At 39.9% G+C, this 25652-nt stretch overlaps 1 protein-coding gene across 6 annotated transcripts in view; it reads right to left on the reverse strand.

Moving 5' to 3' along the window:
- The window catches only part of qkia (QKI, KH domain containing, RNA binding a), a 75522-nt gene that overhangs the window by 14358 nt on the left and 35512 nt on the right, over nucleotides 1-25652 (reverse strand). For all 6 annotated transcript variants that reach the window (XM_067480735.1, XM_067480732.1, XM_067480733.1 and 3 more), the window contains exons 3-4: nucleotides 21919-22035; nucleotides 15858-16001 (exon numbers count right to left, since the gene is read on the reverse strand). In XM_067480735.1, the coding sequence (XP_067336836.1) occupies nucleotides 15858-16001; nucleotides 21919-22035 (261 nt within the window). The remainder of the gene's footprint in view (nucleotides 1-15857; nucleotides 16002-21918; nucleotides 22036-25652) is intronic.

The raw sequence follows: 25652 nt of genomic DNA on the forward strand, positions 1-25652 counted from the left end.
CTTTTATTGTTACTGTTTGGAGAGCTACACAAACACCATCCATTTTTGCTTGTCACAGGTTTTTCCTAAGACAGGCCTGTAGTCTCACAATCATTTACATGGCTCTTTAGACTCTCCTCTCTAATCAAGGGCAGGTAAGTTTCATGAGCACCTTGCTGTGAAAGTTGGGGTTTTCCATGTATGTGTGTGTGTTTAATGATGGATCTGCAGGGTTGTGGGGGTCAAATGGGCACCGGGGAAGACAGTGCAACCATTCATCCAACTCTGCATAGTCGGCACACTGTCTGTTCAGAGGAAGAGGCACAAAATAGAGGGCAGAAAAAGGGGAAATGCACAGATGCTGCTGCAAGAATGAGGTGTGTGCTGCTGTTTGAAATGTTTGTATCCCCAGGGGAGAGCTGCTGAAATAGCTCAATCTTCTCACTAACACAGTTTGTTAGCTAAAACCCTAAACCTCAATAGATCATTGTTTTAATTCTAAAACAAACTAACTTCTCACAATAAAATACAAATATACTATATGGCAAAACGCTGTTGTTATTCTCTGTTTCTCTCTAACATACTCTGCAGATGGTTGGTACATTTTGGCAATATTAGCGCCCCTGTTTGAGGGTGCTAATATTGCCAAAATTGTAGTATATACAATAAACAAGACATATCAAAAATAGCCGCAGACAGGAGCTGTGAGATCAAAGGAAACCCTAAAATAATGTGGTTTTCACCGTTGGAGTGGAGCCGAATTGACTTAAATGGCGTAGAGCTGGATGTACCGGGCTAGCTTCCTACCTCAGAAGTAGAGCTTAGATAAATGTTTCACTTCCAAGGAGAGCAACCTTGTTCAAGATGTTGCCACAATTAACAGAGTGGTCTGTCAGTACGCACATCCCATAATAGTGGGATAATAATACTGACCGTGTGTGAGTTTCTAATGATCAGGCTGCTGGAATATTCTGTTACTGAATTCAAGAGCAAAAGGGATGAGAAAAGGAAGGTTTTTTTTCTGCATTCAAACACGCAGACATGAATGCAGGTAAAAGTCACACGAATGCAAACACTCCTGTCCATCAGCAAAAAAGGCACTCAATAAAGCTGCCCTATCCACCAGAATCAGATTCAATCAATGAGGCCTATTTGTGAAATCAGCAGAGCGGTAAAAGCTATCAGGGAGGAGCAAGACAGAGGGATGAGGGAAGGAAGGAAAAAAGAAGGGGAGGAAGGAGAATGGAGACCCGAGTGTGATCAGCTAGAGTAAGTGAGCCATGTCTCACTGCCCACCTGACAACTCTGATGAGGTCACTAGATGCATCTAAATCACTGTCTTCATTGACGCTTGCCTCATCAAAGCTTGTGTCCATATGTTTACAAACTGTAGTTTAGGTCCCTTATTACAATTAATAAAGATTTTGTTCAGTGCTATGTACTCTGTATGTGTGTGTGTGTATACACACTAGGCAACAGGTGAGCAGCTGAATGAGAGTCTCCATAGAGCTGCACCCTGAAACCAAATTCCAGGCCTTTCCTATCTATCTCACCTAAAGATAAATATAGCAGGGGGCCTAGATTAGTTGGGATGAATTTGCTTATGCCTATGGCTACAACTGAGGGACATTTTTACTCATATCTGGCATTCACTGTCTGTACAGCTCAGCTAACAGCACAGCTTGAAGAAATGAAATGATGAGCAGAGAGGGATAGACAGGTGGAACAAAAGAGTATCAGGATGAGAAAAAGCACTGCAGACTAAGTACAAAAGAAAGCATGAATGATTGACTTTCAATTGGTGTGGAGATGGAGATATATGCGGGAAGAAGAAGGGAATAGTGTAGAGAAAAAAAAAGTATAGTGAAAACCAATTTATCTGCTCCCTAGTGGGCTGACACTGACTAAGGCCTGCTTTCCTTCCCTGGCCTCACTGCCAGTCATCTCAAATGCGCACACACACACATACACACACACACCCTTAGGCCTTAGCAGGGCCAGGGTCAGGCTCTCTCCAAACTACTCCAATTACCTCAGCAGTAAACACACCCTGCCCTAGATGCCTCCTGGGATACAGAGGCAGAACTGTATAACTGCAAATTTGGGCGGGGGGCAGAACAGAGGGGAGGTGGTGTAGGGTGCTTCAGGGAAGGAGGAGTAGATGACTTCATGCAGGGGGGAGGATCTGGTAATAGTGCTGGCCAGTTTTCTCCCGCTTCCCTCCCTCTATCTGTTCCTTTTGGTTCTTTCCAAACTCTAAGATCTGGAAGAAAATTATCACTTTTGCTACACTGCCAAGATGACTTATCAACAATTCCACACTGTCAAGAAGCGAGGGTTTCAGAGAAGAAGCACCAATGAGTATTTTTGAGAAGCTTCAAAACCTCGCCAACTAAAAAAGTGACAAGAAATTGTAATCCATTTAATGTGATTTGAAGTAAACATGAAAGCTGGATAGGGCTAACAAACAATCAAACATAAAACTGAACATGTCCTGTACACCCGACTCTCATGTTTTTGTAGTAAAGACTAGAAATCAAGCAACTTCACAACTTTAGGAAAATAAAAGGTAAATACATGCCCCACACTTCCTTTTTATTAGAATATTAAGAGGTACTATACATATAAAGTATAAATGACATATAAACCACACACAAAAAGATATTAAACCTAGGGCTGGGCAATAAAAATCACAATTATTATTGCAATACAAACTGGGCAAGTGAGGTCAGAGCCTCCCATGACACAAATTCACTAAACAGCAGAGGCAGCATTACAGAAATATTCACTTTTAAATGTGGTCTAAGAACATGCTGAATATGTTTCCTTTCTCATTATAAGTGTTCAATGTATATACTGACAATAATTATATTAGTCACTATGAAAAAATACCAGCCCTAATATAAAAACCCTTTTTACTTGAAGGTGAAAACCATATATCAACCAACTATGAGAGACAAACCCAAAATGCGTCATAAACACATTTAACCCTTTTCCATTTCTCTTTCATAAAAAGCACCTTAAGTAAGAAGTAAAAAGTGCTGCATGTCCTCTCAAATTCACTGCTGCACTTTCAAAGGCAATTTTCTTTCGTCTTCCTTCTCCTCAGCTTTTGTGAACATATCTGCCAAGGGAATCAGGCCTCAACTGTATTTTTACTTTCCCAAAAGACTAACAATGCAATCTCCTGCAACTCTCCTCTCTGACTCTTATACCTTCTCAACATTCCTGTAAAGCCTCTTTATTTCTCCTTTGCTCCCTTTCTCATTCACAGACAGCTCTGCTAGCTATGTGCACCATTAGTCATGCTAAACCACCAACACCCTTGCTCATTAGCATAGAAGTGAACCTGACTCCAGTCAGATTATTACAAACACATCACGGCTGCTCCGCCCCATTACTGTCAATCACACAGCTTACTGAGGTACAGTTGAAAGTGGCACATTACAAAGTCAACTAACTCCTGTTAATACTTCACTTACTGAATCATAACAAATTTCTTAAAGGCCTCAAAGCAAATGGGGTGATTCTGTACTGTCTGATGTAGTACTAGTGAGTGCTCAGGGTATTAGAATATGTTTATTTGCTAGAGTCTACTTTACTCCCACAACGTCTCTAAGGTTGTTCAGAACATAAAGGCAGATACAGTCTGGACCTTGTCTATGGAACTGGTCCCTGCATCTACAGGACTAAACAGCCTTTTTATTATGCTGGTGAAGAGCGAAGAAGGCAGCTTTGGCACTTAGCCCATCAGTATGAACTGACACACAAATTCACATATTTAGAGCCGAAAGGACAAAGGAGAGAAAATGAGAAAGAAAGAAAAAAAAAATAATTCTCTCACAATGCATTCTGTCAAAGTGCATTCTCTCTCCCATCAACAGTATTTACAATAGTAAAGGGGAAATAGCTGTTTGCTAATTCTAACAGAAGTTGTTTATTCTCTCAAACTGGGCTGGGATGCCATGTAACATAACATCTTTGAGAGCAGATTATAATTTATATAAATAACCAGCAAACATTTTGAGAGAGATTTACCAATGTGATTTAGATCTATTACTAAAGCTTGTTGACCTGCAATAGCTTAGAAAAATAGATAATGATACAGGCCAAGAGCATGAACCCATGATGTTGTGCAGCCCTACAAACAGCTGTCCATTTTTTCCTGTCATGAGTTTGCTGCCTATCAATAATTACCCCTCTAATTCGTAGCCCATATTCACCTTTTGCACATTGAATCTCTACCTTGCCCACTAATATTCCATTGCTCCTTCCATTTCCTTCTACTCCTTGTTCTTTATCCCTCATTCTACTAGGCTGCCCGACAGTGTATTGTTCTGGTTATGCGATCCCTTAATGCCACCCAATTGAGCATGGAATATCTTGAAAGGATTTGACTAGGGATGATTTGGGAGCTTTAAATACTGCTAGGGGATTTGCATCAGATTCAAAGATCCTGACTCAGAGATGATTACTGGTTGTTTTTCCTGAAACAGGGATCCAAATACCTCTTGCATAACAAGTGGAATCGACACATCTCAAAATCAGTTTTAAACTACCATTTTTGAAAAAAATTCTGTGTTTAGTTAAATTCTAACCTACTAGTAGTTCCGTGTAAAGCAGAAGGCATAGCTGTAGTATAAATGGTAAAAAGTCTGCTTATAAAGCACTTTTATCCAAAGCGCTCATGCTAAGTGCTCATGACCCACTGGAAGCAACTTGGGTTTCAGTGTCTTGTCCAAGCATATTTTGACACCTAGCCAGGAGGGACTGGGAGTTGATCCACTGACCCTGTGGTCCATGGACAGTTGCCTTAGCAACTGAGCTACAGCATCCTTCAAAATGTATAGCCTATTCCAATTTTGAGTATAGTGTTAAGAGATGTGTAGCTGTTCTGGCAAACAATATCATTGGAATTTTAAAGAGAAGAGGAAGTTTTTGATGTTTTTTATCTGTGCCCAACTGAACATAATCCAAGTATCATTATGAGAAAACCAGACATACATGCATGACGTGAAATATTGCAAAAAAAAAAGAAAAAAAGAAAACATAAAAAAAACAACAACAAATAAAAGTAAGCCCTCTATACTTGAGACACGATGGAGGAGTCAATGAAAGCCATCAGTGCAAAGTTGGCTGGTGGGACTGAGAGAATGGAGTTTAAAATGACTTGAGCGATAGCTGGCAAAGTGAGGCATCACAGACTGTAGCAGCTGAATTAGACAGGCGGCCTTTGGGCTCTCTAAACGCTGAGCTCTACACAATCCTATTTTTCTGCCTAAACACTGGGACACAGTCACTGGAGAGTCAGAGATGAAAGCAATTTGTGTGTGTGTGTGTGTGTGTGTGTGTGTGTGTGTGTGTGTGTGTGTGTGTGTGTGTGTGTGTGTGTGTGTGTGTGAGTGTGAGAGTGAGTGAGTGAGTGAGTGAGTGAGTGAGTGAGTGAGTGAGTGAGATCCCTCTTTGCAGATGTTGATGCTTGGCCTTGGTAAAGCCCTAAGGAAGTTCACAAAGTAGTGCGGGTGGATGTTGTGTGCATGTGTGTGTACATAAGACAAAGAGTGACAAAGAGAGAGTGTGTCCTGATTAACATTGTGCCATTGGAGTGGCAGGGACCTTTACACAGCACGCCTACAGTTGATTTACAGGCATATGCACACATTAAAAACATCCACACACATACACATACTTATGCATTTACTCCCATCTCTGTAATGGGATTAAGGGGACCTTCAAAGAGAGGCAGAGAGATTGGCCAGGACCCTTCAGGGTCCCTCTTCTCACCACTGGAGGACCAGGGCAGATTAAAACCGAGTCTGCCCTAAGTCTCAAGTATGCCTTGTTACGTAAAACATGGAGAAACCAAGCACAGCCAGGTGGGATTAGAAAAGAGGTTATTTTACAATGATTTGGGGGTCCTGGGTGGTTAGGGACTAAACGGGCTGTGTATGTGTGTGAGCTGAAATTAACAGGAAAGTAGAAGTGAACAAAGCAATTTTGTAAGTGGTGCGGAGGGCCTTTGTACAATGCACCTTCACTGGGGATCATGGCTGCCTTAAAAATCTAAATTAATGAGAAACAGGGAGGAACAGGGCCAAGTCGCTGGGAATAAATGAAAGAGATAGATTAGCAAAAGAATGGTGTTTTTAAGGAAAATTAAGCTAGGTAAAGACTCAAGAGAGAGTAAGAGAGCAATTGATATATGCGGTTTTAGACCGAGATGGGATTCAGGACCACAAGTTTCCCAACCTAAAGGCACAAAGTCATCACAGACCATAAACTGCTTACTTGTTTTGTTACTGTGAGTTACACGTGTTATTACATTTGATGGAAAATATTTAGATCTGTTATACATATAATTTACTGTACTTTAGCAATCTGTAAAATGTACATAGCGGTGCTTGTTTTTTTTTTTGTGATTTCTCCTCAATAGTCCACATCAGTGAGTTGAGTAAAATGTGAACAATCTCTCTGAATCAGAAACTGTCTCCTCTAAAGCTTTTGCCTGTCTTAGTGTTTTTACCACTGCCTTCCGAATGACAAGGGGAACAGCAATGAAAGAGGAAATCTATGTCAAAATGATTCTTTCCTAGTTCTAATATTAACAGAACAACTCCCACAACAACTGATAGGCAGAAGTATCCCTGTATACACACATACTAACCTACTTCTGGAAATTGTTCAAAGTTTTTATTTCAATTTATTTTAAAAGGGTGCAGCTCTATCAGGCCATGTCCACTGTAAAGTGTTTTTAAGATAAATTAAGGGGACTGAGTGGTCTTTCCAAGATTAAGACTGGCTGAAAAAAAAAAAAAACTACTTGAAAATTGTCTTTCAGTGGTAGGGCCAGGAAATTAAAATAAGAGGAAGACAAGGCCAGGGAAGGCTGCCAGGCTTTGGCAGGTTGTTCCCTACAGGGGTACTGTTTCTCTAGGGTCAGATCCACCTGTCTGCCACCCAGGAGAATCATGGAGCTTGAGATGACGAGAGCTGGGCAGATGGAGATGAGGAGGGGAAGGATAGTAGGGGAGGAACCCCTCAGGCCAAGATCAGACCAAGTCACTACTGTCAGGTTTGGGATGACAGGGGGAACTTGGTACACATGGAAAGAAAAAGAAAAAAAACTCAATAGTTGCCATATGTACTACAGCAATAACAAGCTTGAATTGAAGAGTTAATGAACTTCAGTGTCATTCAAATTTGCTCTAAACAAGTAAGAATAATAGTTTTTTTTGGCACTTCTCCTCCACACAATCTATAGAAAACATCTTTGTGATGTTCTATGATAAATAAGTGACTAATGCTTTTTGTGTGACTTATATAGCACAGACAGACGTCTCTGGAATGTTCTGTAGTTAATGTGTGTTTTTACTTAAAAGAAAGTGGTGGCCTTCAGTGAATGAACTGTTCCTTCAATAACAAAGACCATTAAACAAAAAGACAGAGGAAAATAACCCCCCCCCCACCCCCCCACCCCAAAAAAAACACTTTACTCGACCAAATATTACAGATTTGTCTGCCAATTAGTGTGTTTTTTCAGTGTCTGCTTGTATTGTATGTGGGCATTTTTTAACCCAGCCTGTGCTGTTTCAATGTGTTCTGTGTTAGGCCAGAGGAATAAAGCATTTGATATTTCTAGTGTTAAAACAGCAAGTCAAGAGAGGCTTCTTGACATAGGAGCTCAGCTAGATGGTATGAAAAGTGGCTGTTCTTAGCAGATGTATCACTGTCAATGTGCATGCTTGAGTTAATACTGTTTCAGCTGACGTGGCCAATCATGGTCAATTATAACACACAAACCATCAAATGACATAAGGTAGTCCTTATTATTGGCAAAAGTGTCAAAAAGCCATGTTTCCTTTGGTTCAACAGTTTAAGTTGTCCATTCCAATTACATACTTCGCTCTAAATCATTAATCAGAGGTGATTTTTGCTGCTCCCTGTTACCAGTTGCTCTCCTGGTTACAGGGTTTAAATGTTTCTGTGAGGTACCTGTCTCAGCTGTATTAGCAGGGTACAGTTTTACCAGCCTTTTGCTTCTTGAGTGAAAATTGTCTGAGGATGTGAAAATGGGTAATGACAAAAAAGGACAAAATGATGGCTAGGAGTCAATGGTCCCACTTACTCCCTGTCAACGTCAGACTCCACTGTTTGAGAATGAATGGAAGCTACACATACCCACATAAATGTTAAAGGAACAAAACAGCATTACAAGATTCTCAAGTAGAGGTCACCATGTCAAGGAAGCCAATTAAAAAGATGATTAACATTCATGTGGGAGATGCAGGGTCTACGTGCAAGTGGGATGGGTCTACCAGTCTTTCAAACACACACACGCACATATATATAATGAGAGCAGTGAACAGTGCAGTCCATCCTGTTGTAACTGGGGTGTCCTGGGAGGTGGAGATCAGGAGGTTAATATGATCCAATCCAACTTCTCCATTAGCCTGATGAAGGTAATAAAAGCCTGCAGGGAATGTAAGGCTGCCAGGTTGACAAAAAAGAAAAACATCTATCTATCTATTGCCTGTCTGCAAGTCCTATAAGCCTATTTGAGCTGGCTGACAGTAAAAAAACAGCCACTTTTGTTATTAATTCGATTTACACACAATTAAACAGTACATGGGACAAATAAGCCTAATTTTATTTCAGTGATATCAAAAACTATTGCTTTGTCCAGTCCTTAGACGGAACGTACTGACACAAAAAGGTACCCGTTTGCTTCGGTATGAGACGCATAGGGCTGTCAGCGGAGTACATACCTCGCGGCATCACTATTTGACACCTAAAGCAATGACATAGTATATAAAGCCAAAAGTCCTCATAGGGAGGTGGTCAGAGTGAGTTTCTTTTAAATTCCAGAAGCAAACACACTTAATGTTTGATATCGTATGACCCATGAAGTGGCAATTGAATAGTAAGTACTCTATCGTATACACAACACATGTATTTGCTTCAGAAGCGCTTAGCCATTTAAAACAAGCACAGTTAAATTTATCACCCAGGCAATCAATTGGGCCCTCTGCTAAATGTAAGCTTCTGTTCACAGACATGACTGAACAGCATTACTGATAGAGGATGCATAGAGGGGGACACAGATTAAGAGGAAATAAGAGAATGGTAGTGATAGGTAGGCCTAACACAGAATAAACATCATTAATTGGAGAGTTACACATGAGTGGATGCAGCCAGATGGTGTTTTGTACTAATTTGTCATACACTGCTGACAGAAACAGAGGAGGAGAGTGAGGGTTAGAAAAAAGCAAAGAAAACCAAAAAAGAGCTGTTTATTGATAGCAAAGTCAGTATACTGCTGTCTAGAACAGACTTCAACTGTTTAAAATCTAGCTCTGGTTGCTCGGCATCATCTTGTCTGTGCCTTTTCTGTACGAGTGGCTCTGATGGTGCTGCCACTATAACACTCTGCCAAGTCGGATGCATACTGGTGAGTACAGACACAACACCCCGCAGATTGCCAAACTTGGCTTCCATTAAAGTCCATCTGTCTGCCTTTTACAAAAACACCATCTACTGTATGTTGTTGCTCAAACGTGGTCCACAAAAGAGAGAAATAGGAGAGAAAAAAGAGACAGAGGTGAGGAGATACTCAGGCTAAGGGGAGGCACAGACTAAAACGCAGGGGAACACAGGTTCATCCAAAAAAAGGAATTTAGTTTTGCCTAAAATAAATACAATGGAGAGTGGTGAGCAAAACATGGCAACTGATTAGCATTTTTAAAAAAAGTGGAGCAACAAAGCAGGACTTTAATAAGGGTCATAGAAAGGCAGAGGAAGCAGAAGGGAGAAAGGAGCACAAGACGGAGAGGTGAGCTGGAGGCAGGCAGCAGGACCAGTTTCCCACCATGTTACAAATGGAGAGTAGTGCCCGAGGCCGCTGGTCTGCCTGGGCTGCTACCATGCTCACTTTGTTCTCAGCAATGACAGTTTCATTCAGTGAGACATGCACTTGGCTCTCCAGGGCCAAAGTGCCCCAGCACCAACTAGCTCTTTCTTTCTCTGTGTGCAGTTCTCCTTTCAAACCTAACCTTTCCTGCTTCTCAGATGGTGTGCGCGCACGTGTGTGTGTGTGTGTGTGTGTGTGTGTGTGTGTGTGTGTGTGTGTGTGCGGAGGCTAGCAAGCAACCTCTCAATGTACTGAAGGTACCTTGCAGTGGCTGCCAGCCGCATCTACGCCAAAGATTTAGAGCATTGTGATGACATGTTTCAAAACATTTTTCCCCAACCCATCGCACACAACTAATACTGTGGCAAAATGTTTTCAGTTCTTAAATACAAAACAATTTACTAAACTCAAATTTAGCAATTCCTGCAGATTAAAAGAAAACCAAAACAAACTAAAAATATATCAAAAGAATATGGCTTAACACAAAAATAAAAAACATTTATACAATAAATAATACAGAGCTGCATGATATAGCTAAAAAAAAATGTTATCACTGGATTTTATAATGTGGCTCAAGTACATCATAAACTGTGTGCTGTGATAATCCCCAGTGGAGTCATACTGGAGTGCATTATAGGAGCTCATTATATGAGCCCAGAATTCACTTTTTTACCCTCACAAATTTGGCATAAGCTACTATATCACAAAAGAGCATAAGAATTCAATGTCTCAGAAAGCACATGGTTCTGTCCTGTATTTTATTTCCATGGTAATGTGTTTATACTTACATTTTTACATTTCAGACTGCTTAGGATTTTTATAGCGCTATTTAGAGGACTGTGACAGAAATAAATGGATCATTTAAAAAACACTATTAATTTGAAAATGAACAAGAAAAAATGTAAAGGTCAAAAAGACAGTTTAAACACTCCTACCAACTATTAGGTAAAATAACCTAAAGCAGTGGTTCTCAACATTTTGTAAGGACTAATTTAGTGTCACTTTGAAAAATCCAAGATCTCTGACTAAAGCCTGTTTCATATATAAAACTCCGGACAATGTCAGGAGAAATCAGCCCCAGACATTGTCCAAAGTTGTGTTCCACACATGTAGCACACAGTGAGTGATGGCCTGGGGAAAAAAACTTGAAAAAAAGCTTGATTTCAGTGCGCGGTCAGCACGCACAGGAGGCACAACACAATAGAGAGGCTGCAGGGAAAACTGTTCTGTCACATTGCAACTGTGCATGTTAAAAAAACATTTAAAAATAAAATTATCCCTTGACCGCCTCACCTGTCAAGCTATAAACGTTGTCAACACCCCCATTTGGTCACTTCAAATCCTCTAGACAATTACGGACATAGCAGTGTTCTGCACACAAGGTGTGACATGCATAATATGGACTTTGTACTAGGGGGTCCCTCTGTTCACTGAAGAACATCAGGATTCCAGTGCGTGTGTGAAAGGGGCTTGAAAGGTGACATATTTTATGAACATTTCATATTCAACACATAATAATAACTGCACAGAAACCGTCATAAACTGGTAGAATTAACCCCCATAGTAAACTGCCAAATGTTTTTCAACTAAAGTGATTTGAATGATTTTTCAGAAGATTATTACCTGCAAACATTGTCCGAGAGAAGCCTAATGTTTTTGGAAACATTAGGAATATTTCTACTATTCTGTTTGTATTACGTGTTTTTAACAAGTCATACTTAGTCCCCATAAGCCCTTTCCCAGTGCTATAATGCACAAGAATATGGATGAAATAAAAAAAAAAACAGTGTCGTGATGATTAAAAAAAACTTCTCTTGTATCGAATTTTTAAATTCCAATAATTGAATATTTGATTACTCACACTGCTGCTACAACTTGCAGTGAAACATTAAGAAATGTTTCACCGCATTCAATGCCAGCATTGACAGCAACAGTACAAAGGTATAAATAAATGCATTGATATGATTTAAAAGGGATCTGGCAAAAGACAACACATGCTTAAAGTGCTCACCGTCCAATTTTTGTTTGATAAGGGGGTGTGAAACTTATATGCTGGTGAATCAGATGATATACATACAGTAAATCTGATATTTATGCCTCATTAACAATTGGCCATCTACAGGTAAATCATTGCTTCTCTCTAGACCTTCTAGAGACAGAAAGATTAAGTATAATGGGCCAGTCAGGGTTTCTTTATATAGCTCTACAAGTATCTGAATGAAGGTTACCTAAAGTGCAGTAAGCTCTGCTGCCAGTTCTGTTTGAGGGCATAACCAAGAACGCAATGGATGAGTGGAGCTTTTCATTCAGCATGTATGTGTATATGCATGCATGTGGAAGTCTTTTACTGGGCAAGCGCGTGTGTGTGTGTGTGTGTGTGTGTGTGTGTGTGTGTGTGTGTGTGTGTGTGTGTGTGTGTGTGTGTGTACTAGAGAAGGATCAGTAGAGTAAATCCACACTTGAAAGAGCAGCTCAATCAAGCTCTCCCACCCATCTCTCTCACCCTCCTCTCTGTCTCTCTCATCTTGCTGATCCCCTGCTCCAAGTTCATGGAGAGTTGAATAGTTCACAAGGACTAGGGAGCAAAAGAGCTCTAATGAGGGCATGGATGAACAAATGTGAACCTTTTACAAGTCCCATCAGTCCCCTCTTCTAACTGTCAATCAATGTCTAAGAAGGAGCAGCCATTGACGAACTAACATGCTTGCTAACATGTCAAACACTTAAAGTACCTAGAGAGAATATAGGGACTGAGAATTTTGCTTAACTTGTTAAGTATAGGTTTTCCCATGACCTTTTGGCTTCTAATCCTATGAGTCAATTTGAAGATTATTTTAAAGCAAAATAATCATTATGAAGCCTACAGTTAATTACCAGATTTACAGATAAAACCTCTTGTTTATCACTTGGTCCACCCGTTTCACTGCTGTAGCTCGTTTCTTTCCGTTGAAAAGTAATGCCTTCTCTTCAAAAGAAAATAAAAGCATGAAATAATTTTGTTTCCTGGTGATTTAATAAAATTCATTCTACACTGACAAAGGGGGAGAAGATGCCCTTTATTAGAACACTGTGTATCCAGTGTGCCCATACTTTAATTGAAATTAGTTTAGGATGATAAAAAGGCATTACTGCCACACAGCCCTTTTGCCCACCAACTCATGATATGAATGCAGTGATATAAAGAAAGAAATGTCCCTTTCGAGGTAAAATAGGTCACAAACCTGAAGGAACTACTCAAATTTTATACGGACTTAGCAAAATGACATTACTTCTATTGACACTACAATTATTCAAACCCTAGGCTGGTGACAGGTAACTGTGGTAATGTCAGGTTTATAATGTAAGCAGAATGGTCCTCTCGTTCCTTGATCCCCTTCGGAAACCTTAAAAAAACCAAGGTTACTTTTATGATAAGGGGTGATATATTGAATACATTTCATTACTTAATCAATTATTACTTCCTCTGTTGTGCCTCAAATGGCAGCAGCAGAAGCAATTCTGTGGAATTGCAAAAGTAATGTCAGCTGTCATCATTTCCTTTGAGATGGCTGCAAATGTGTTGGCTTTGGTAGTCAACAAGCTGGACTAATGGCGGCTACAGCAGGTGAAGATGACAAAATAAAACCAAAGAAAGGTCATGTTACCTCAGTGATATAGGAGTGTCAAGACATCTTTGTTTGACACTTTACCTGTGTCCTTTGCATAAAAAGAAAGTAACTCCGTGTTCCCATAGCTGCCGTAATGATAGTCACTAGTTAGCAGCTGCTACTGTGTGATGCTGTGGTGTTGGTGTACTAAGGGACAGTAAAGCGTGTAGGTCACCTGTGTTTCAGAAGTAGTCAGAACCCAACATGCAATTACTACGGGTAAACCTTACTTTCTTGTTACTGCTGCACAGCTGCTCTTAGTATTATTCTTTATGTTTACAATATGTAATAGGATAATACTGTAGTCTTGCTAGTGATGCTAGCATGCAGCAGATTCCAAGAACAACACCTGAGATCTCTGTATAGAAGAGTTCATTCCTGAAACAGCTAAGATGCTGTGCAGGATCCTCAACTTCCCAGGCCTCTAGTAGAGTTGGGAGTTGGGAATTTTATACATTTAATATTATATCAAAAGCTACATTTTTCATGACTATTTATATATTTCTAATTTTAAAGTTTATTCTCCAAAAGTACTCCGAAGTATATTTTCAATTAAATATTTTTGTGAACATGTTAAGTAGGACTATATAAACAAGGCAGGGACATTTCATACATTAAGAACCAATAACTGTAGGTATATACTGTATATCATAGGCCCAGATAAATACGCATAACACAAGTATATCTATTCATCACATTAAATAAACAAGGATGGTTTGCTTGATGAAAGGAGGCCTTCTGTGGACTGCAATGAGCCATTAATTATCTTTGTAGAACTCTTATTTAAATTAAGTTTAAAATGAAACTTTTTACGCACAAGACTTACACATTTCAGAAACTGCTTTCTTCTGTGTGAGAAGAGAGGGAAGAGGGAAGCTTCTCTTTATTACACTAAACGGTTTAGGTACTAAATTACTAGACCATCTCTAATGTACTTGTCAAGCTGTGAAATGCATAAGAAATTTTTACAGAAGTAAGGAAGATATTTTTGTGGCACTCCATTCAGATGAGTGTTAAATGCTCAGAGCTGTCTCTGAGCAAAAAGGACGCCAAAGGGGTTTTTGTAGGGTCTAAATGTGTGTTAACAGTGGCTCATTCTGCATCGCTCTTTAGAACATTTTTGGTACCGGAGACGGCTTTATCACAAACTCTGTGTGAGTACATGCATATTTGCATGCGAGTGTGCATGTGTGGGTGTATCCACATCTTTTGTGTGTACATACAGGTTGTAGAGATCTGAAACACTTCACATTCAGAAACAAAACAAGTGCCAAAGAAGTGACATGCAGGTTGAATAGAGACAAGCAATCCTTGAAGAGGACATAAACTGAAGTGCTTTCTACATTGTCAGGCTGGGCCAAGGCCTTGCTCTGGCAGAGAAGAACTATCATACTAGACAGGGTTACCTGTAATGATAGACCTAGTGTATCTGATCTTACATCTTTAATATCTTTAATCTGTGCAGATCAAATTAGGTGGACATAGAATTACAGTTCATGATTGCAAATGCAATAAATAATACACTAATAAAGTTATTTTCTATTTTTATTCCTAAATCACTGTAGACTGTGTACAATTATGATGCCCTGTAGCGTAATACATTTATTTGTAGGGCAACATTAGCCTTGCTGCATTTGTTTCTATCACAGTAAAGAAATGTAAACGTGAAGCAAAAAGAAAGCATAGGTCTTAAACTATCAAGTATGTGAAGTAACTCATCCTAACACCTTGATCTTCACATGGCACAGCATTACCTTTTTAACCTTACATGCTTGGCATCAATTAGTTCCATTGCTGCAGATCACCAAGACCTGTGCATTGCCACATGACGGCAAATCTGGGCTTTTAGTTGCAGTGTCCACCTGGTCACCACGGTTAAAGAAAACATGCATCATATGCCAAAATCACCAGCATATAATCACTATTGGCACAATGTATCAGGAAGCTAGGGCAGGAGGAAACCAGAGATAATGTGGCGCTGACAGGAGGCATGTGCAGGTCAGCTCTGTTTTTCCACTCCACTGGGGGTATAGTCAACATGTTCCCCTGGTCTATAGATGGAAGTAAACAGGATGCTAACAGTGGGATAGAGGTGGTGCACCATATGTAGCCCTGTTATCCTGTTTAGATGAAGTTACCAATGGAAAGCCTTCTGTTAGCAGTACTAAATTAGGGCTAAAACACGCCCTCTGTGTCCACTTCCTCGGAAACGAAAATAACTTTACATTTATAGAGCGCTAAATATCTTATTAGGTCATAGGCATAGGGTGCCGTGACTGCATGTGTGCTATGTGTCTATGAGTTTATCTGTATTATGTACTCACAGCAGGTACGAGGAGCTTCTTGACTTCCTCTACCGCTCTCCTCATCTTAATCTCAGCTCTGGCCTGTGTGTCTTCCACTGTAATTAGGACGTGAAGGTCTTCGTTTAGGTGTTCCCAGTTTGGCTTTCCTCTGTTCTGCTCCTCCTGGAAAAAGATAGAGGGAGATGGAGAGAGATGGTGAGTGTATTTGACATTGTGGTTGTGCTGCAGCACCAATGTAGTAACTCAGCATATCAGAAGAAAAGGAGGGGAGAGGTAGGCACACACAGAGGACGATGGACTCTGTCAAGAGAAGCAGAATGACAGAAGCAGCCCTTTAGTCAGCTATTTAGCTTTAACTTTGAAAGGACACCGTTCTTTAATAGATCCCTTGCTTCACAGAGACAAAGACGACAGGGAGCCCTGCAGCAATTAATAGCTGTGAAGGATGGATGGAATGATCAGAGATAGATTGGGATTTCCAATTCACATCAACTCAACTAGTAGGAATGCAATTAAAATTTGGGGATACAAGACTACTGGATTGTGTTTCAGGATACACAAAAAAGTACCTATGTAAACTGTTCTTCTGTGGACAATACTATCTAAGAAACAACGGGTCTCTGAGGGAGTCATTTTCCCTTCTGAAAAGGCAGCACCAAAAGCACTCAGAGGGTGCCAAATTGTAGCACTAGTGGTGCCTGAGAGGCAAAATGGGTGGTATTCAAAAGCAGGCAGCACTGCTTGATATCCTTTCAACACAGTTAAAAAGGACGCAGTTTCAAGATCTAAAATGGCGAGGCTGAGGTTGGGAAAGGGTGTGCAGCACCTACATTTTCAGATGCCTCCCTGAAAAGTCAAGTCACACCTGACTTTTGTGAAATGGTAAAATATGTAGAGAAAACATGGAATGGCCTCACATTTTCACACATTTTTTAAAAATATGCTTCTCTATTTAGATAATTTCCTCCCTTTTCCAGTTGGCCCACTAATAGCAAATACAACAAGCAGACACTGAAAGAGCTCTAAAAAGCTTTTGAGGTTGTATCACATGTCAGTGTACAACCATGAAAGTCAGTGGTTTAAAAGCTGACTACTTCCCCTTGAGGTGAGAAGTTGAGGTTTAGGCGGTCTGAAAAAGACAACCTCTGATTCTCTGATGTGTTACACCACAATAAAAAGGATCATAGTATTACATTGTTAATGTCTGGCTGATTTAATGAAGACAAAACTGGAAAGAGAGAATAATTGCAAGTCAAAAATATTTCAAAATCAAAATTTTCTTTTCCAAAGGAGGTCAGGGTCTAAAGCAGTGAACTGCATCCCAGCTTCTTCCCCTCCTGCTGTTAGTGTAGGTTTGTACAGACTGTTGATGAACGTTTTGCTGTACCCGCACCCAAACAAACCTCTTCAACTTCAGATCACTGCTCATTTGTGAGTAGCAAGACGTTGTAAGGGTGTCTAATTTCAAACAATGCATTGCATGGCACTGCAGGGGTCCACCTGACATGATTTCAATATCCTCAATGAGTATCATGAAGTGAGAGAGAACATGCACGCACACACACAAACACACAGAGCTTACAGCTTGAGTGCCACCTACCTATTTTCTACTCCACAGAGAACTGTTGCCATGGCACTGCTCTTGAAAACACACACACACACACACACTTCAATATTCTACTCTCGTTTTTCCCATATCCACACTTGGGGAGGGCCTAGTTTCAGCAGTCAGGCCATTATTTTACCATGACTGTTTGCTTATGGCCTATTAGGGAACATGGGGACTTGAAGGTGACTCAGCATTTTCTAGAGGGGACACAGACAGGCTATGACGGCTACCTCTACATATAGGGCATTGTATTGACACGTAGTAGTAATAAATGGGATAGACTGTTGCTCAAGTTGGATCCAACAACACTGGTGGATCTTGTGTGAGTGTGCATGTCAGTGCTCTGGCATATTCTGATGTGTCAAAGAGTTCTGGGAAAGGGAAATAAGTGCAAGTGCAAACACAAACACGTCACACACACACAAGCATGAGTGCCTGTGAACAAGGTCACTGAGTGTCCTCAGAGAAAGTGACAGCATGACAAACAGGAGGAAAGAAGGAGGGGGAGGCCTGATGGGAGGGTAGGGTGAGAAAAGAGTGAGGCGGGGAGGCGAGCTCTGAAGGGAATACTGGGAAGACCTTTGAAGAGAACTTCCATGCTGGCTGACATTAAATGGTAATAACCACCTACCAGAGGGTAACCAGTTTTGGTAGCACCGACAGTGCATCTAAATGCAACATTAAAGAATTGGACAAGAGGGCAACTGTACTTCTTAGCTATGTTGTCCTACTTGTCTTTACAACACCTGTTTCCTGCTTTCAGATCCCTCAGCTACAGCTCAATACTTAGCGTTTCAATGAAAAAAATCAATGATTCCTCATGAAAAAAAGGTTTTAAAATAACAAGATTTTCTTCTAACTCTCCCTCCAATTTTAGCTAGTACAAGTTACTTTTTACTAAAGGGTTAGGTACACCACTGAAGCTGGAAGGGATATTCTTGTATTATTCAAGGGCACAAAATGGTGCACATTTGCAGAAAACAATTTCTATCCTTGGTGTTGTAGCTGAAGGTCAGTCCTACTTACACAGCTGCCTCAATAGGATTTTGAACTATTTGGCTCAATAGCTTTGTCCTGGTACTTTGTGAACCTCAAAACACATTAGTAAAACTACTCACTCCCTGCGCATTGCTCTGATCACAATACATGTCCCCAACTGGAATTTGTGCGACTGAGGTTAAATGGCAAATCTATACTGTAAGTCTTGCATAGGTACTGCATAGCTGCAGACCAGAGGTAGACCTCTATGTTGTAGCCTGATGTGCATCTCCCCAGAAGTGTAACTGCATATTGTGGCGATGCAAACTGCAACAACTGCAATTGGTCAACTCGATCCTTCTGCCTCGATCAGTGGTACAGACCATCTCCTCCAACATATTTGCAGTAAATTCCGTAAACGTAGCTGTTGTTCAGCATCTGTTAGTGCCAACTCAAACACAGCAGTTTAGCCTAAAACAGATGCCTATGGTACTAAACCTAATCTCAAACTGTGTGGTTGCCAAAACAGAGTTAGAGGATTTTTTTGTAAAAGAGAACAAAACTCTACTTGCACAGCAGTCAATATAAAAGGTACCTGTTATTTAATTACTATTGTTTTGCATTAAGCATTACTTTAAAAGCAAAAAAAACAGGCAGACCCAAGCTGCCCCATTGGAAGGTTGGATTGGAATGAGGCTCCAGAATGACACATAATTTCTCCCAATCTATCTATCTATCAAGAGAGAGAGATGGGCAATTTTTTACTGAAAAGTTTGAAGAACAGTCTGATTATAAAGTGATTATAAACCTTCATTGGAATATGCATCTACTTTTGAAATTCACCAAACATGTAATTGTCATCATTTGAACATAGAAGAGGTAAACTCCGTATCTGTAGGTGCTCCCTAGCAAAAGATGAAATGGATTGGATATGAAAAGGGGAGCAGTACATCCTAATTACAAAAAATATATTTAACCCTGCTGAATTACCTTTTTTTTTTCTTTAAACCTGCTTCTTTCCTCCTCATTTTCTACTTGATTTGCTGTTCTCCTCTCGCTATTGTTCTTTATTTTATTCTCTTTCTTTCCTTCCATCTCTGCTTGACTCTCTCCCACTGCGTAGCTCCAGTGAGCTGACTCCCCGTCAGGCAGAGAGGCCCAGGAGGGAGCAACGAGCTGAATTATTGAGAGCATAAAAACGCTGCCGCTAATGGATCCTGAATAAACACACTGGCTAAGCTGCTGCCGCGGCTTCCTCTCCTGCCATAGGGCATCAAGCTGAAAATACTGAGGTTGAGAATACAGTGACTGGGGGCTACAGCTGTGGCTTTGTCTGGGGCTGAGCCACAGTTGCAACACACCCGGGTCATCAAAAAGCTTTAGGGGAACAGCAAGATAACCTGATAATGATTCTTGTGATTTGACAGTAGACTGCAAATGATTGGATTTCCCCTTCTTAATCCTACATTACTGTAAATATCTAAACCAGATGCTGCTGTTCTCTCATATAAGGGAAAGAAATGTGAAGGGATAAAATATAATATTGTTAAGGGATTATTAAAAAAGTGTAGAAAGCTGAAACAACAATTTAAAATCAGAATTGCTTAATGGGAAACTGAATCATAAATATAAAAGTGAAGGCAAATTAAAAATATGTTATGTTGTGGTCCTGTTGAAGTAGAACCAGTAGCCAAGACAAGAGTTTCCTCAAACAGCAGTAGGGTGTGTGTGATCTAACACTATCCTTCTCACCCCTTTTTTTAGCTCCAGCATTGTGCAATTCTTATATGGTCACCTGCCCCTGTCCAGTGATCCAGTTTGCTGCCTGCACAACAAGCTTGTTTGATGTAGTGAATACCACACAGTGATCGATGTGGTGAGGACACTCTTAATGATGACCTTGTATATTGTAAAGAAATTATTCTGCTTGTCTGTATCCTTGTGTAGCTGTATTGGGCTTTGTTATCATAGTAAATGTGCAGGGCTTCTGACATCTTTCACAATGCTACACAGAAAAACAAACTGCCACATGTCATTAAGATTTACGATTTAATTTATAAAGGCAGTCAAAAATAGATTGATAAAATGAGACACTTTTCACACTAAAATGAGTGTGTATGAGGTAGTACATGCTTCATTGTGTTCACTAACACTTAACTACTTGCATGTATATGTAATTCCAAAGAAAGAACCAAAGCACTGTGTCTTCATCTTCTCTATACTAATGAGCGCATGCCAAGGGAGAAGAGAGAACTTAAAATACAAATAGAGGAGTCATAAAGTAAAGGGGAAGAAAACATCAGCCCTGCAGTAAATTGGAACTTCTAAGATTATGATTATTAGCTCAAAATCTATGTGTAAGAATTCAGTTTCAGTTTCAACGCACTATGGACAGTGTGTGTGTTTGAGAGAGGGAAAGTGTAGGTGATCCCATAGCACTCATGCTATGGGATCACCTACACTCTCTACACTATTGCAACTTCTTCAGACTTATGGACATACATTGTAATATAGCACCCCTGCCTGGCAAATAGGAGCAACTGGGAGGTAAAGGCGAGGAGGAAAAGGATATTTTTTTAAAAGTTAAAGAAATCAAATACGAGAAAAACAGCTGAAAGCAGCCATTATAACACAGGGGGAAACATATACAGATGTTTGAAACATCACAATTTTGAAATATCTACTTTAATCCATACAGTTATTTTAAGTACATAACCAATCAAAATACAAATATTCTGGAACTCTTTGTGAATGCATTCAAGTTGCTTTTGCTGTAGTATTTAGTTTAGGTATTGCTTATTTAGTGATCTGCTTTGACTTAATGATATGGTCTATTAAAATTCTATTTGTGTGCTGAAAAATAACCTTTGACATACTACTGCAAGGTTGACTAGTACTGCAACAGATCACAAATAAACATGATCTGACAGCCTTTCACCAACATTATCAATCAGTCAATCTGGAATTTTAAATGTTGTAATAGCACTGGCCAAGGCAAAACATTGTGCATATGGATAATTTTAGGTGAAACAAACAAAAGAATAGTTTTTTGCATAAATTCTCCCACTGTCACAGGACATTTAGAGAAACAACATTATCCTTTTATGTATCTAGCACCAGCTCAGTAGGTCCAGAAATAGAGGCTGCCCATGGCCTTGGTCATCTGCTTAACTACTGCCTTCTGTACTTTCCACTGTGCAGCTTATTGCAAACAGCCCTATCAGATGTCAGAATGCAGCCACCATGCACGCGCTGATTGTGTGTCATGTGTGACCCTACAGAGCTAGTGGGGCATTTCTGAGTGACAGCAGTCCCTGCAAATTCTCTGTAATATTTCAAAAACATATGACAAATACTTTTAGAGAAACCAGTAGTTCTAGTGTGCTTAGCTTTTTTCAAATTATTGCTAAATCTTTTTTTAACTTGAGAGTGGAATCAAGTGAGAAACATTTATCAAGAGATTCAACACACTCGGCACGCTGATGAGCTTACCTTTTTCTTGTCTCTCATGGAGCTCTTGCCTCGCACCATGATTTTGCATCCGGTCTCTGCTTCCAACTGTTTGGCTGTGAGTCCCCGAGGGCCAAGAATTCTCCCCACAAAGTTATACTGCAGATACATAGAGAAATAAACTGGTATGAGAAATAAGGACAGTTACATTCACTTTATATCAGGACACCAAAATATAAAATCAAACCACAGTGGAGAATGGCGAACATCATGCAGTATTATGTATACATACACATAGAGCTGTTTTCAAAGAGCATGACCTCAGCTTTGTGATACTCCACCTCTGCTGACACACCTGCAGATACCACACCAAATCTAATATATCTGGTTCCCTACCAGGGATACTGTCTCCTGTAAAGAGTGTTTCACTTGTAACCTGCAACACTGCACAATATGCGTAAGTGTTTGTTTTTTTTTCTCCTCCCAATGGGGGCTGCACTACTGGAAAAAAGCGAGTTCATAAAATATATTTAAATATGGCTTGATTTTTAACCACAGGTCATGTTGGGGTTGGCTTTCCCCACCCATAATTCATAATTGAGATTTAAAACAGTCCTGAGCAGAAAATACAATTTGATGTACTGAAAATTAGTTTGAGGGGGAATGGAGTTGAGAGGGTGATGAGAAGGGGGTGAGTTATTAGGTGAGGTTGCGTGCTTAAAATTTTCTTATCAAGGTTCTCTTTCACTGGTGAGTGGCTTTGGAGCTTCTTACCAAAAGGAAACATATTTTTCAATGTAATCCTCTACAATTGAAACTATCTAAGATCGGGATAAAGAAAAAAATGTGTTGAAATAATCCAACACAATTGTCAGCCGAAATAAAAACAAAGAAAAAAAGGAGAGCTGGGGTGAGGGGGAGCACAGTGCTGCATAAAGAGGTAAACAAATCACCTGTTTTTAAACGGTTCACACATTGGCTGGTGGAGAGCACAGTGAGTAAGAAATCTGACACTAACAAAATGAAATACTTCACTTAAGCAAAATTTACAAACCTAAAATCTTCAAATGCTCACTGACATAGTAAAAGTTTTTCTTGATAATGAGCTGCAAAACTGCTCATCTCTTCAGCTGTTACAATGACCCGTCAAACCGTGGCATAAAATACTTAAATGCAGTCACATCTGCTTATCCAGTCCACTGCACCAGTGCCTCTGCAAAACCTAAAAGGCCATTGGAGTAGTCACATTTAATTAAAGAGAAATTATAAATTTAACAAGATGTTTGTGCATTTCCCCTAAACAACATAAACCACCACTGGTGAGGACAGTCAAAAACTCCAGGCTGTTGTTATCCTCATCCCTGTCACTAAGCTTGCCTGCATCAGTAGCTTGTCTATCCCTGGCAGAAAAAATGCACCCAGTGGCTGAAGAGATGCTAAAGCCCCGGTGGATGATCATAGCATGCGGCTACACAGAGTTCATGTGTGTCCTTCTGTCACAAGACAACACTGTGTTTGGTTAACTCTAATCAGAAAAACTGGTGTGGGGCTTATTTGTGAGAGTGCATGTGCCTACTGAAGGGCGTAGGGGCACCTGTTCTCAGAGGTCAGCCACCAACAATGCAGACTGGCCTGTTTTTAACATGCATGCAAACAAACACACATACACACAAAGAGCCTCAGGGAGCACATGAGAGAACTGTCTCTCTGCATCACAGTACGTGGTGAAGATGAGGTTGAACCCTAAGCTCTGGAAATTGGTGATAGAAGGCCTAAACAAAAAAAAATCTACACACGACTTCCAATCTATTAAACAGAGGCTACAATGTGTATTGTTGTTACTAACTGCAGTACCACATTTGACAAAAACCTGAGGCCATGGCAGACACAAACTTTACAAAGATAAAACATAAAAAATAAATTCTCTATTTACATATTTACAGCCAGTTCCACTTTGGATGTGGCTCCTAGTTGATAAAATACCCAGGTTCATTCCTTGTGACACTACAGTCATCAGCAACAAACAAATGTCACAGGGCAGTAATAAAATACATGCTGGAAGCTGGATGTCCCAATTTAGGCAGCTCACACTTCAGGTGGATAAACGATACAAGGTTTAAGGTTAGACAGTGGCTGTGCCCTTGCTTAATGATATGGTAGTTGATGATGTCACCATTAGCATGTTAGCTGTCATCTAACCAAACTGTAGTGCATTGACAAAGCATGTAAACAGTCTTGGTTCAGTCTACAGCCCTGTCGCCATTTTCTTGCTTATAAGCAAAATGAAACAATAAATAAATAAATGGTATCATGCAGCGAATTTAAAGTCAGACAAAGCTCCCCCAATTTCCACCTTAATAATAAGCAAGTTAAAGTCAGTCCACAAGAGTCAAAACCGTCCTAAAACACCTTTTCTTGCCTAGTGTTAAATAAATTACAGCCAAAAAATTACAATTTTCCTCTCAGTCCTTTTATATTCCTGCACTAATTTTAGGGTCTCTGCCCCAAGCGTTGTCCTCAGGGCCAATATGTCTGTGGTCCTTAGCAGCTGAAGCTCTGCTTGTTTTCCCAACTATCTCCGCCCAACCTTTTCTCCCAGGTTCTGATTAGATTAACACACTGGAACTAGGTAAACAGTAGTGGGTCGATGGAAAACAAGCAGGGTTTTGGCTCCCGAGGACCAGAATTGGCCACCCCTAGTATTGGTGTAACAGTTACTTCCCCATTGTTTTCACTAATCTAGCAGTTTCTTAATCTTTATTAATTAACTAATTATATTACCTATTAAATTATGTTAATTACTATATAATATGTTTTGTTGATTTCTTTGTTACTGTATCATTCCAAAGCAAATAAGTTAAATACAAGATTTGTTAAGGAATTCAAGAGGAATCCGTCCCAATCAGCAGATTTGGAACCAGATTTAGCTTGGATAAAATGCTATCCAACCATATATCCAATTTTTGTTGCAGACAGGACGTGACATACCCCACAGCTCAACACTAACTTTTATCAGTTCAAATCCCATCACATTTGCACACCATAATTATATATTAAAAACATACAGTAGAAATTTTACAGAGCAAGTACAAAATATCAAGACTAGAGAAGTTGAAAAAACTAATACACACATTTGACTCAAAACCTCTGATGGTCACTAGTTGACAAATAACATAATGATAAAGAAAGAGCATTTAATACTTTATTTTCGGCCCTTCTCTTGCATTGTTGCTAATACCACTCTTATTCTGACAGTGACAAGTGTTTTCTGTAGACAACATGACAATTGAACTTGACAGTGAGCAGGGGTTTGATGGAACACTCAGGAAAAAAAGGGTTAGAGAAAGGGTTAGCGAAATGATGACACACAAGCAGAGAGGAAAAAGTCAGGGACATCTTGTTTTTCCCAATACTGGGACAGCTATTATTAGCAAATATGGACAACGCAGCAAACAATACTAACTTTTCCCACTCTAGTTGTGGAACTTGATTTCATCTGAGAGTGTGCTCAGAAATAAAGGTTTAGAAAGATTTGTGAATGAGGGAGTGAGAGAAAGAGAGTGTGTGTGTGTGTGTGTAATTTTTGTTTTAATGATAACAGAGGCATGTGGGCAGGGGGATGTCTGGCAGTTTCACTGTCACGCACCACTTGTGAAACGAAAAGTTAATCACTACCATCTAAACATCACACCAAATCCTGAGATTTCTTTTCATTAAAATATGGCGATTTATCAAGAAATAAAACAACCACAACTAATAAAACCTTGCAACTCAGT

The sequence above is a fragment of the Channa argus genome, chromosome 16, assembly GCF_033026475.1.
Source record: "Channa argus isolate prfri chromosome 16, Channa argus male v1.0, whole genome shotgun sequence".
NCBI lineage: Eukaryota > Metazoa > Chordata > Actinopteri > Anabantiformes > Channidae > Channa > Channa argus.